We start from the raw sequence: 14,586 nt of genomic DNA, 5'->3' as shown, positions 1-14,586 counted from the left end.
ATAGGTATCTGGGAGTTAGCTGTTACAGGCTGCTTCCTAGGGGGGTGCGTGTGTGGGAGAAAAAAAAATTTAGTAGTTAACCACTGAACTGCTCTGCCTCCAAATAACACCCTGGTGCACAAGAAATAAATTCTTTCCAAAAAATTTTTTTCTCTTCTTATATTGTTAAAATGCAGAGTCTGATCACGGGGAAACTAAACAAAAAATATTGTATGTGACTTACTTTAGCTGCGATGGAGCTGGGAAGTTGAGCAAATTATGGGCGCTGAGCGTTGGAGCGATGGGGGTCTGTCGGCCCCGCCACCCCGTGCGATGGCAGTTGCTGCGAATAAAATGTTGCGCAATTATTTTGAAGTTTCTCATTCATTTCTTCCTTTTTTTTGCTGTAATATTATTTAAAAGTGTGTAATTTGTGTAATTTATATAATTCAAAGTATAGAACATCGCTATGCTCAAAATTATGGGCCTCATATATGCGACATATTCTACAATCAAACAGTGCTTTTGCTGTTATTACACTATATACACACATTGTATATACCCATCTACGTATGTATTCACCATAACGATCCACTATGTTGGTATGGTGAGCCCAAAAAACATGAGTGAGCTGCCACACCCTGCCAGTCCTCCCTCCCTCCTCCAACACATTACTCGCCAACATTCCTCCTCCCAAAATATTGTTATTGTGTTTATTACACTATTTACACACGTTATGTATAAGTATGTACATGTTTTATTCATGTACATACGTACATTCTTGCCATCTCCTCACCTCTCTCTCTTGCCTACTTAATGCTCTTGCTTCCCTCATCTCATCACAATCGACTTTATAATGGTCCAGGACGGATCGAAATGTCGTCATCTATTCAATTTCCAGTGTGTGGTTTGGTCAACAATGAAATCTTCATGCAAGATCTTATAAAGAAAACCCCTAGAACGAGTTTTGCAGATACAAAAGTTTAAGGTGAGTAGGGGATGGTTTGAGAAATTTTGAAAAAAGACGTGGTATTCATAGTGTTGTGAGGCATGGTGAGGGTGCCAGCTCAGACAAAGTAGGGGCTGAAAGATTTGTTCGTGATTTTAAAGATTTTGTAGATACTGTATTGATGGATATATTCCACAACAAGTGTTTAATTGTGAGGAGACATGGCTATTCTGGAAAAAATTGCCGAAGAGGACATACATTACCCAAGAGGAGACGTCACTGCCCGGACACAAGCTAACTTGGGCTAACTTGTGTCAGGATAGGCTAACTATTGTGCTGTGTGGCGATTTGAAAATTAAACCCTTGCTCGTGTATCATTCCGAAAATCCAAGAGTTTTAAAAAATATATAACGTGCAGAAAAACTGTGATGTAGAGTGGTTTGCCCTGCCATCAAAAAATATCTGCAAGAGAAAAGTTTGACACTAAAGGGCCTGCATCTCGACAATGCTCCTGCTCATCCTCCAGACTTGGAGGATGCATTGTTGGGGCCACTTTTTTTTTTTTTTAGGGATATTCCTGCATGGGCCCTAAGTTTCTGGCTAATGAACCAATGACATGAAGGAGGAGTTTTCAACCTACCTTGTGTTAGGTGTGCAGGGGTCAATAGGCTGAACATAATGTCAGGAGCAAAGGGGGGCGTTTGCCTCTTCAAATACAATTGTGACCATCTTCATCTCTTCGAACTATCCTAAATGCTCTCTTCACCTGTCTGACCAAATTGGGTGTCCAGACCACCTTTGAATCTGAAATTGTAAAATTAATAGTGATTTCAGAATATTCAGTCCATTTATACTAACAAAATTGTATACAGTATACTGTAATTGAAATTTTACAGAATGATAAAGGATATTTAGTAACTTTGTTAAAATGCACATGGGGGAAATACATGAAAATAGGTTAATATTGTTTGTAAGGTTGATGGGAAATGTTTATTACTTTTATGATTTAAAAGATGTATACCCCTGATACTTCATCCTGGGTGCATTCCACCAGGTAATGACCACAGCAAAAGTTTTCCACGAGGCTCTATTGTCACACAAACTTTTCACATTTTCAAACTTGATTCATCTTTCCCCCCCCCCCCTTGTTCCAGGGGTTTTCTTTAAAAGGTCTTCATGCAAATGCCTTGGTTTCTCACAAATGATGGCCTCTGAAATGCTATCACCTGCTAACTCCTTGTTGTGTATCCAAATTAATAAAACCTTTTTAACATCCTCAAGTGTTTGTGTTCTTTGTTTCGGGATTGTTGATATGCCTTTTGCCACTTTAATGCTCATAATGTCCTTTTTCTTAGCAAGTATAGTGCATATTGTTGACATAGATTTGTTGTACTGCCTAGCTAGTTCAACAACCTGTGCACCATTTTGATGTTTATGAATGCTCTCTTGTTTTCCCTCTATGGTCATTCTCACATGTGTTTTCTTGGCTTGAACCTTACCACTGGCTTTCTTGGGACTCATGGCAAGATATATCATAACAAATTTTATGTTCAAATAGCCAAAAATCCCCAAACAAATGTAATGCTTTACAAAGAATTCAGGCGCGATACTTACTAGGCAGGAGACACTGGTAAACTGAGGCGCGATCACCATGCCACCACGCGCTAGGTCAGCCCATACGTATATCAACAAACTCCTTTCCCGAGGCAAAGTTTGTAACCCGATTCAAATTTTTCGAAGAAATTAGGCTCGTAACCCGAAAAGTTCATAAATATTCATTCGTAAGCCGAGGTGTCATTATATATAACTAAAAAATTAAACTCAGGATTACTTTCAACCCCCACCCCTTTTGCTCTACTCCATCGCCACCTACCTTCACCCCCCTCTATGATGTACTCTTCCATAGACACCTACCTTTGCCCCCCTCCTCTCCTCTACTCCTCCATCATCACCTACCTTCACACCCCCTCCCTTCTCCTCCTCCATCGTCACCTTCCTTTCACCCTCCTCTATGATGTACTCTTCTATAGACACCTACGTTCACTGCATATAATGCTCCCCTCTACTCCTCCATCGTCACCTACTTTCACGCCCCCCTCCGCTCTACTCCTCCAGGGTCGCAGACAATTTCACGAGCGTGAGAACTACGAGTTCTCTAACCACTCTCACACTCCTATTCTCTCACCAGTGAGGGGGAGGGAAGGAGGGAGGAAATGAAGGAAGAAAGGTGGGGGAGAGAGAATAGGCAGGGGGGAGGAGGGCCTAGATACATTTCTTCCATATAGATAGGTAGACTGAGGGAGAGCTGCTTGCCAAGAGCCCTATCAGACAGGCTTCCTATTCCTCAACCCTCCCTAATATGCCACATCCTGGTCAGGACAACTTGCTCGATTGTTATTCTTGGTGTGACTCGAGAACTGACCTCGAGGCGGGGCATGGGCATGGATTATCTCCCTGGGGCACGCACCTCCCTGCCCCAGCTTTCTCTCTCTCTCACATAATCTATCAAGGGTCTAACATGAGGTCATTGTGCCTACCAGAAGTGTATATGTCCAAGGCTGGCCACCTGTCTGGACCATTCAAATGTATAAACACGTAATTAGTCTATTAAAATTATATATATTGCTACAATTATAAATTAATTTGTTCATGGTCATTCGTTTATCAGTATTTTAATATGAGGTATATATACGCATGTATGTATACGTTGACGTACACATATATGATTCTGTGTATGGAATGATTATGATTATGTGTAATCATATATGATTATATCTAATGGAATGCATTAGTAAGTGATGTGGTGGAGGCTGACTCCATACACAGGTTCAAGTGTAGATATGATAGAGCCCAATAGGCTTAGAAACCTGTACACCTGTTGATTGATGATTGAGAGGTGGAACTAAAGAGCCAGAGCTCAACCCCAGCAACCACAATTAGGCGAGTATATGAACGAATGCACATGTACACTTTCAAATGAATTAAGATACCTTGAGATACACAATGACTTAGTTTAAATAGTTTAAACACATTATGGTACTGATTTTGACATGCTGATGTCTGGAAGGGAGAGGGGGTGTGGGGGGTTATTGTCTGAGGTGGAGGACCAGAGGAGGGGGTCAGTGGAAGGATGGTGGCTGGAGGGATGCCATTGTTCTAATGGTTATGAAAACAATTATTGATGGCAGGAATTCAGTGGGTGTGTACTTCACCCGCAAGTATGTTTATTGAGATAAGCAATAAATACATCTCAAAGGGATAGAGTAGCTTAGGCTATTTCAACCCCCCTCTAATTCAAGTCCCTCAAGGGGCGCACAAATGCTGTGAATACAAATAGACAAATAACATTACAAGAATCCAAACAAGAATTGTGTACCCTATACTCACAGGATGAGTATAGGGTACACAATAAACTACCACTCACATCATGGGTATGGGTTGCACAAGAAACTATCGCGCAGAGGATGAATATGGAGAGCAAAGTAAACAAAGATTCATACGATGAGAAAGGGTTGCGCAATGTCCTATGACTCACAGGATGAGTATTAGCTGCACAATAAACTACAGGTCACAGGATGAGTATGGGTTGCACAATAAATTACAGGTCACAGGATGGGTATGGGCTGCACAAACTACCGGTAACAGGATGAGTATGGGATGCACAATAAATTACGGGTCACAGGATGAGTATGGATTGCACAAACTACTGGTAACAAGATGAGTATGGGGTGCACAATAAATTACCGCACAGAGGATGAGTATAGGGTGCACAAACTGGTTGGGTAAATGGAAATGGTTGGATACATTTCCTTTCACCTAATGCGACTATTCATGTGTCCGGACACCGGCGATTATGTGGTATTGGCTATTTATTTAACCATAACTTTGCATTCATTTAATAATTATATTAAGATATGTTTTCCTTGAAATGTAGTTACATTATCGTCTACATGTCTTTATTCTGACAAAGACCTATGGCGTTACTTTGCATATATGCAAAGTAATTATAAAATTGATTGGCTTGTGTGGAGGCCTTCACACTCCCTGAGCGAGCCATCAAGTAACTATAAAAAGGCATATATCTTCACTTTCACTTCAGTTATATTTATGCCAAAGTATTAACATGCAGCTTATATTTATGTCTTTATGATGACATAGAAAACTTCGTTTATTACAATATCTAGATTAAATTAACATTGATCTTCGGAAGGTCATAGTTCCCATATCGGTAAGGAGAGCATTGGCCATGAAGCCTTGTTTAAAGTATGAATATTTTTCCTCTCTAATAAGGTATAACCTCTGAGATGGATTCACAAAAACTATTTTATATCTGCCTTTCTGATAACATATACAAATATAATCTTTATTTGTGAATATTTGTTAATTAAGCAATATATCAGAGGGCGTGTAGGGTTCGGTGTTCAATGAACGAAAAGGACTGGATCACTGTGTACAGGAGGCTGATATGGCAGCAAACACTCTCCAGGCGACCATATATCTTGGATAAGTCGCTCCACACAATTGTCGCTTGGACCGTCGACTTCCTATGGCGTCACCTCTCCCATATTTACGTCTCATTTTGTTATGAAATTAGATTATTTCAGAGTAAAAATAGGTTTGATCATGTTCTACGTGTAGCACCAACATTATAGTAAGTAAATATACCATATTTCTTCATTACTTACGTAATGCTAGGACGATTTGTGTAGTTTTGGGCCGATTTGGGCTGATTTGGGTAATTCTATGGACCGCAGTCAACTGATGGCTGCTGCCCTCAAGGCCAGACGCACTAATATTTCTCCTCCAACAGCAGTGCTGTTAGCTCATGCTGCATGCATCAGGCTTGGTTGCTCACTCAATACTGAGGGCAATAACACCCGGGAGTTTGGCCCACGATTTTTTTTTAAAATGGCATCTGTTTACAAGAGCCCTGATGAAGGTGTGGTGAACCCCGTGTATCCGCGGGCCGTTTAAATCTTGCGTAGTACTCCAAAGCATCACATGATGCGATGCGCAATTTACTGCAAGTCGGTCAAAGCATCATATGATGCGATGTGCAATTGAAGGGTTAATGTTCTTTTATTGTTGTGGTTGACTCTAGAGGTGCCCTCATGGCTGTGGAGTCATTTAACCCTATACATTCTGTGGGAGTTGAAATCCAACATTGGCCGTTTCTTATCTCTATCAGATTTAGAACAAATGAGCTTTGCTAGTTTCTCAGCCATATTGGTATTACCTTAAATGAATATGCAGACACTGCCACTAAGGAGACCATCCGCACTTGTCCAGTTTCCAAGAAAGGTATTCCTTATTCTGATTTCTACCCAATCATTCATTCCTCAATCCTAGCACTCTGGTAGGGCCGTTTGTCTGGAGTTACGGGTAACAAACTGCACACTTTTAAAGATAACCTTTTCCCTTGGCCTTCTTTCTAACACCATAATAAACAGCAGGAAACAGCTTTGGGTAGGCTATGTATTGCCATAAACAATTAACTCACAGGCACTTAATGGAACACCGTCCAGCTCTTTATTGTTCGAATTGCATTGTCTCATTTACAATCATATGCCTTCTTGTTGAATGTTCCAATTTTCAGGACAACTGCATTTCTTGCTTTCCTAATGTACCGTGAGGTCATTTGTCCCTTGATAGGATCCTTGGTAAATCCAGTACCATTGATAATGCTCACCTGATGTGCTTTTGTTCACATATTGGCATCCTAACTGATATTTAGTGCCTTTTGAATATACAACGACACTGATGGTGCTACATGGTCTTCCCGGCTAGGTGTCTTCTTTCGATAATTACTCATCTTGGAGGCTGACCTCTATGGGATAAACACCCGAACCCACCAGGGAAGAAACCCTGTCAGGGCAGAAGCAAACCAATCCAGCACCTAGGAAAGGGCTGCTCTAAACACATGCAGCTCAAGGTGGACAGCTTACAAAATCCACACAAGTGAGGTTTGTAAAAACACACACACACATGAAACAAATACTGTACTAAATATTAAAATGATACACAAACAGAGCCCCCACAGGTCAGAATCCAAAGGATGGCCAGCACTTATAATTATCTAGAATATCTGGGACCCGAAGAGCTGGCAAGTCACGTAGTAATCAGACATCAGGTAAAAGACTGATGATTGCTGACATGAGGGGGGCCAGCAGCTCCCATGGTGCTACCACCTGGTAGTGGTCAGCTGTTACTATGTGTATGATCCAACTGCTGGATTGATTGATTGCTGCATTGTTTGTTTACTTTCTGTAAACCTTGCAATTGTCTGTTTTACTTTGTTTCCTTTTTTAAGAAGTTTGTTTTTTTGGTGAGGGCGATTATGAATCCCTAGATCCCTGCACTTCTGTGAAGGGGTCAGGTTTTGGCCTCTAGTAGGCTATAAACACTTTTGCTGGCTTGGCGGGCCACCTGCATCGCACCTGCAAGGTAGGCCTGGCACATTGCCTGTGAGTGCACAACCCAATGTTAAACTCTTTCACTCACAACATTTATTCTCATTAATAAGAATAATAAAAAAATAATGGATGACATCATGAATGTCATGCCGCAAACTGTGTGTATTGTTTTGATGACTGCACGAACGTCAACATGACACCAAAGTGTTAAGGACTCAAAAGAACTGATGTAATTTATAGGTGTGAGGAGCTACCTCAGCAGCCACTGAATTCTCCTCCCCCCCCCCCTCCTCCAAGAAACAAAATAGCTGGTAATGAATATTCAATCAGGATTACATTCAAAGGATTACATTTAATCAAATGTATTGAATTACAATACATTACATTATTAATCAAATGGTAAGGATTACATTCAATCAAAGCCCTTGATTGAATGTAATCCTCTGAATATTCCAGAAGTAGTAACATCTGAAATGCGCATTTCTATTGAGGTTACACTGAAGCCTGGTGTTTATTGTTGAATCATACATGAGATACCATTCACTTTAACCATAAGTTGCATAATAATGAAATCAAACAACATTATAGTTGTAATAATATTTTATATTTTATGTTCATGTTAACAGGAGCCATTATGGATTTTAATATAAAAACAAAATATTTTGATAAGAAATAATCTTAATATTTATCTCAAACTACAGTATATATAACAACTTTAAAGCTGCACATTAAATAGGTACTAAAAAACCCCCTTACCTTATAACATTTTAATATTACATTTTTCTGAACAATACGTAAGGAAAAATTATATTTAAATGAAAGAATTGGAACCAGAAAATATTGCAGCATATTATAAATAAGCATACTAATATTGCATTGTTCACTACAATTAGTAAAGCTTAAACATAGTTTTCTTTCTTAATTAGGACTTGGGCTTTAGGGAAGGTGCTGGAATGGGTTAGGTTATACTGTTTTCTCTTCAATACAATCTGCTAATAATTTTTCATCCAAGTCCCAATTACTACCGGTTGCATAAGGGCAAACAATAAAGGAACAGTAACCATTTGTTCAACCCTGCCCAGGGTTTAAACCTATATCATTCTTATTTGCTAGGTGAGCAGGTGAGTTCTAACTACAACACCAGGGGGTTGTAGTTAGCTAACTACAACTGCTATGATGACAACATTTGACACACTAAAACTTGCACCCCACACAAACTAATGACACAAGTTACACTTTACTCAGCCACACTAAGGTGCAATGAACTAGTAAATCCGTAATACACTACAGTTTTCACATGCTTCCTCGTGGCACTTGGTTTAGCCTCAAGTGCTCAATAAAGATCAATAAAGTTATTTTCAATGGTATTTAACCCATGCACTGCTCAACTGTTAATAGCTGACATCCCCATGGTGTGTAATAAAAAAAAATTGTTCTGAAAAAGTAATATTTTCTTTGGACATTGTTTATTAGCCTTCAGGAAGCACAAAAAACCAGCACTGAGTGTAATAAAACCCAATTTTCTTGGCGAGCCCCAGAGGCTCCCTGAAGCTATCTGAACTGGTTGATACCTGGTTGATGGGGTTCTGGGAGTTCTTCTACTCCCCAAGCCCAGCCCGAGGCCAGGAAACTGATACGAAAACTGATACGTGCTATATTAGTTTGGGGTCATCAGTCACCGAAGTCTGATGAAAGAAAGCAAAGAAAAGCAAAGAACCCGGTCTAAAGACCAAGGTGGTTCAGGCGGTGCATGAGAAGGCCGGAGGTTAAAAAACACATGAGACAGTTTGCAGGACATTGCAGAAGTAACATCTACCTTGAACGCAAGCTGCAGCAGCTCCGCCAATGCCGGACGATAAAAAGCAACAGAATTCTGCATCAGATGCTAGTCCAGGGAAAAGCCAAAAGAGAAAGGACAAGACAACCTTAACTAACACAAACAAAACCCTACGAAGGGAAAGTAAATGGTGGAATGACTGCCAACAAACATCATACTGTCACTGAGATGAAGACTGCAGGTGGGACACCATCAAAGAAGGCACCTGATCACCAGACAAATGGCAATACACCTGTGTCAGAAAAAGTGGATGCGATGAGTGGAAGATTAGGCCGAACCAGAGAGATACCTCACTGGCCCGACCTGCTGTAAAAGGCGGAGCCGCGGAAAAACTTCTGGGTGCGGACACCAATCAAACAGCGCCTAAAACCAAGGCTGGGCTGACCACCATGGGTCCAGTTGAATCACCCTCTTCTGATAGGATTCGAACCGAGCCAGAACCTGGAGCAACAGCCGGACCGGGAGAAAGAGGTACAGGAACCCCCACCATGACCAGTTATGCCGAAAAGCATCCACCATGAGGGCCTCGCAGTTGGAGAAAAGCGCCACGTACAGTGGAAAACGTCGAGACCACACCAACGCGAAGAGGTCCATTTCTGGGTGCCCATATATCCGACAAAGCCAAAGGAAGTAGGTCGCATTGATTGTCCATTCCATGGAAATAGGAAAAAAGTGTGACTCTCCGTCTGCCAGGATGATAGACACACCCTGAATGTCTACGGCATGTAGCTAAAACCCGAGAACTAAGCAGAAGCGAGCCCAAAGCGACCAGCCTCAAAGTTATGGACCGAAGAGAAACCCCACCCCACCCAGGTTGAGACAATGAATGACGGGGGAAGCAGTCCGAATGGAGCCGGATCACCGAGGCCCGAGGAAACTGGATTTGTCGCAGCGCCTGCCACACAGCCGCAAATTCCCACACCATGCTGTGTGCTTGAAGAAACGACAGCGCCCAATGCCCCTGGCGGGCATGGTGACAGCTGGTCACAAAGCCCTAACCGAGAGATGAGGCGTCCGTGAACACATCGAGTGAGGGGAAGAGGAAGGTGCTATGGCACCAAACCCCCAAAACCCCTTAGAAGATGCCAGAGATGCAGCAACCAATGCAAGGACACTGGAAAATGAACCCAGCAATTGAGAGGGGCAAAAAGAATTCGCTCTGAAGATACCAGAACAGATTCCGAAGCCAAATCCTGCCCAGCGGATAAACCAGCAGGACAAAGTACAGGCTTCCACACAGCTGCTCAAGCAACTGCCAACAGCTTTGCTCTGGTTGTGGTCCTGTCTTCAACTGTGTTTGAGGCAGACTTGGGTCCCTTGGCAGTTGCTTGAGCAGCAGTGTGGAAGCCTGTACTTTGTCCTGCTGGTTTATCCGCTGGGCAGGATTTGGCTTCGGAATCTGTTCTGGTATCTTCTGGTACCCCACACTAAGCCCAGCCAAACCCGAACCCAGGATGGAACCCATTGGGACTTCCACCAAGTTACCAGGAACTCGAATCCGGCAAGCTGGGAAAGAACCAGAACCCCAGCTAGCAGACAAGCAGACCGGCAGGGAGCCCACACCAACCAGTCATAGAGGTAGGCTGCCAGCCAGGAAGACAACGGAACCAAAAAACACACCCGATCGGTGTAAGAGGAACCGAACTCGAACAAAACCAGTTCCAACACAGAGGGGTAAACAGGGTCTCATGAGAGTTACAAGTAAAGGGCCTCCCAAACCTTCGCAAGGGGAAGCCGAGAGGAAGAAAACCCTCTGAAAGGACAAATCCGAGGAACCCTAGGGCACCTTATCTATCACATTTGTCGGCAGATAGGACAAACAATGTTATTTTTTTTTTTTTTAAATGAACCCCACAACTAAAACAGCTGTAATACGGACAGGATACTGAGCACAGTAGGCTAGGGAGCTGGGCGAGAATGCAGGGCAAAGTTGCTAGTTACAAAATTGGGGCCCATAATAAAATAAAAAAAACAAGCCAAGGACTACATTTGTACACAAGACGAGACTGCCCTGGGAACACAAGACATGAGCACCAACCACAATTCCCCAGAGGAACGGACAGGATAGAAGATAATTCCATAATAAAATAATGAAAACAAGCCAAGGACTACATTCATACACAAGACGAGACTGCCCTGGGAACACAAGACAGGAGCACCAACCACAATTCCCCAGAGGAACGGACAGGATAGAAAAAGATGGATGAATTAATACAATTGATACACCCAAAATGGGACACAGGTGGAAACCGAGTACCCAAAGGAGCCACAGAGACAATAAATAAATAGAACTTATTCAAAGGTTAAGTAATAAGGAAAGGGAATGCAGGAGTCAGTGATGAGGTGGATGCTGCAAACGCAAAAATGCAGGAGCTCAAGAAACTAGAAAGGAATGTGTATACTGTACCAGGTGAATTACGGGTGAGAGGCAGGCCCAAAGACCTGAAGTGCAACCCCCACAAGAACAACTAGAAGAGTACAATGAGGTGAGTACAAAATCACCAAACACCACTGGTAACACCTTGGCAGTGATGACGGAAGCACACATCAATTCATGTACCAATTTGAGTCACCGGTAAGAACAATGGCGCATTAACGAAATGAAAAACGCCCCAAAAAGCGGGAAAGGAATGATAAACTTTCAACCACCCAGCAGCCATACACAAAGAGTGGATAAAAACAAACCACACCTGTGGAATGGTGTGCCACGACCAGAGTGCTGCCCTAGCGGCCAGTTGTGGCAACTCAATATATCACACTCGGAAACCCAAGGTTCACAATTGCTGATCTGAGAGGAAGGAAGAGCAGGGGTACCAAAAGTACTGGAAAATAACGGGTAATAAATGAACGAGGAACCAAATGAAAAAGTCTGAATATTAATTCATCCTTCCTCCCACCCCCCTCCCCAGTAAAAAACGTGCAAGCAAAAGGTGGATGCACCCAATGTGAGGGATCAGAAATCACGGCAGAAAATACTGTACGGTAATACTAACTCAGAAAGGGAAGGAGGGGATGAAAACTCCCTCCCCTGCAGCAACATCCCCTGCCCAGAAGACACAAGGGGCCAAGCAGGGGCAAAAGCAGATTTTCCCCCGAGCCTCGGGAACCCCCAACACAGGCTCCAGGGCAGAGCCATTTTCCACGCCCATCACCCCTGAAGAAAAGGCGGCATCCAGGAGAAAAGCTTCCAAGAAGGGAGTCTGCTGGGTTGACCCAGAAGCCCTGGCAGGAAAATCGGGCTCACCCACCTCCATGCTCGAAGCAGGAGGAGGCAGCCCCTAAAGCCATCTGAGCTAAACCTCGCCCTGACTCCAAAACCCTCAGACCTGGTTGATACCTGGTTGATACCTGGTTGATGGGGTTCTGGGAGTTCTTCTACTCCCCAAGCCTGGCCCGAGGCCAGGCTCGACTTGTGAGAGTTTGGTCCACCAGGCTGTTGCTTGGAGCGGCCCGCAGGGCCACGTACCCACCACAGCCCGGCTGATCCGGAACTTCTCTTAGAAAATCGTCCAGTTTTCTCTTGAAGATGTCCACGGTTGTTCCGGCAATATTTCTTATGCTCGCTGGGAGGACGTTGAACAACCGCGGACCCCTGATGTTTATACAGTGCTCTCTGATTGTGCCTATGGCACCTCTGCTCTTCACAGGTTCAATCTTGCATTTTCTTCCATATCGTTCACTCCAGTACGTTGTTATTTTACTGTGTAGATTTGGGACCTGACCCTCCAGTATTTTCCATGTGTATATTATTTGGTATCTCTCTCGTCTCCTTTCTAGAGAGTACATTTGGAGAGCTTTGAGACGATCCCAATAATTTAGGTGTTTTATCGCGTCTATGCGTGCCGTATATGTTCTCTGTATTCCCTCTATTTCAGCAATCTCTCCTGCTCTGAAGGCGGAAGCGAGTACTGAGCAGTACTCGAGACGGGACAACACAAGTGACTTGAAGAGTACAACCATTGTGATGGGATCCCTGGATTTGAAAGTTCTCGTAATCCATCCGATCATTTTTCTGGCTGACGCGATATTTGCTTGGTTATGCTCCCTAAACGTTAGATCGTCGGACATCATTATTCCCAAATCCTTGACATGCTGTTTTTCTACTATGGGAAGATTCGATTGTGTTTTGTACCCTGTATTATGTTTCAGATCCTCATTTTTGCCGTACCTGAGTACCTGAAATTTATCACTGTTAAACATCATGTTATTTTCTGCTGCCCAATCAAAAACTTTGTTGACATCTGCTTGTAGTTTTTCAATGTCTTCAGCAGAGGTAATTTTCATGCTGATTTTTGTGTCATCTGCAAAGGACGACACGAAGCTGTGGCGTGTATTTTTGTCTATATCAGATATGAGAATAAGGAACAGTAGCGGTGCAAGGACTGTACCTTGAGGCACAGAGCTTTTAACATCGCTTGGACTCGATTTTATCTGATTGACTGTTACTCTTTGTGTTCTGTTCGACAGGAAATTGAGTATCCAGCGTCCTACTTTTCCAGTTATTCCCATTGACCTCATTTTGTGAGCTATCACCCCATGGTCACATTTGTCGAACGCCTTTGCAAAGTCTGTGTATACAACATCTGCATTTTGCTTTTCTTCTAGGGCTTCTGTGATTTTCTCATAGTGGTTGAGTAACTGTGACAGACAGGATCTTCCCGCTCTAAATCCATGTTGTCCTGGATTGTGCAATTCATTGTTTTCCATAAAACTAGAAATTTGATTCCTAATCACTCTTTCAAACACTTTTATTATGTGTGATGTTAGTGCAACTGGCCTATAATTTTTTGCCAAGGCTTTACTCCCCCCCTTGTGCAACGGAGCTATATCTGCAGATTTAAGTGCTGCTGGTATCTCCCCTGTATCCAGGCTCTTTCTCCATATTACACTGAGTGCTCTCGCTACTGGTACTTTACATTTCTTTATGAATATTGAATTCCATGAGTCAGGCCCAGGAGCTGAGTGCATAGGCATATTATCAATTTCTCTTTCAAAGTCTTCCGAGTTTGTGGTAATATCCGTTATATTATCTGCAGCTTGAATGTCATTCATAAAGAAGCTGTCTGGGTCATCAACTTTCATGTTGTTTATTGGTGTGCTAAACATAGCCTCATACTGGCTTCTTAGAATTTCACTAATCTCTTTGTTGTCCTCTGTGTACGTACCTTCATTTGTAATTAACGGTCCAATACTGGTCGAGGTTTTGGATTTTGATTTTGCGTATGTGAAAAAATATTTCGGATTTTTCCTTATCTCCTGTATAGCTTTCTGTTCCAATTCCATTTCCTCAGACTCATATGATCGCTTCAACGTTTGTTCTATTTCCTCAATCTCCCTGCTTAGGCTTGTTTTCCTTGCTTGTGATAGTTGTGTCTGCCGAAGCATTTCCGTTATTTTTTTCCTTCTCC

General features: G+C 42.6%; 1 protein-coding gene across 2 annotated transcripts in view; it reads right to left on the bottom strand.

The window, feature by feature from the left end:
• Positions 1 to 254: 254 nt before the first annotated feature.
• Positions 255 to 14,586, bottom strand: part of LOC123760986 (DNA-binding protein SMUBP-2) — a 357,511-nt gene continuing 343,179 nt past the window's right edge. Inside the window, exons 19-21 of one of the 2 annotated variants that reach the window (XM_069339475.1) lie at positions 5,614 to 12,504; positions 1,569 to 1,732; positions 255 to 322 (exon numbers count right to left, since the gene is read on the bottom strand). Coding sequence is in view for 1 of the 2 variants with exons in the window: in XM_069339477.1 (XP_069195578.1) it covers positions 1,691 to 1,732 (42 nt within the window). In the remaining variant the exon portion in view is untranslated. The remainder of the gene's footprint in view (positions 323 to 1,568; positions 1,733 to 5,613; positions 12,505 to 14,586) is intronic. The other variant, XM_069339477.1, reaches the window with a different exon arrangement.

This window comes from Procambarus clarkii, chromosome 41 (assembly GCF_040958095.1).
Source record: "Procambarus clarkii isolate CNS0578487 chromosome 41, FALCON_Pclarkii_2.0, whole genome shotgun sequence".
NCBI classification, from domain to species: Eukaryota; Metazoa; Arthropoda; class Malacostraca; order Decapoda; family Cambaridae; genus Procambarus; species Procambarus clarkii.
This window is presented reverse-complemented; position numbering and strand designations above follow the sequence as displayed.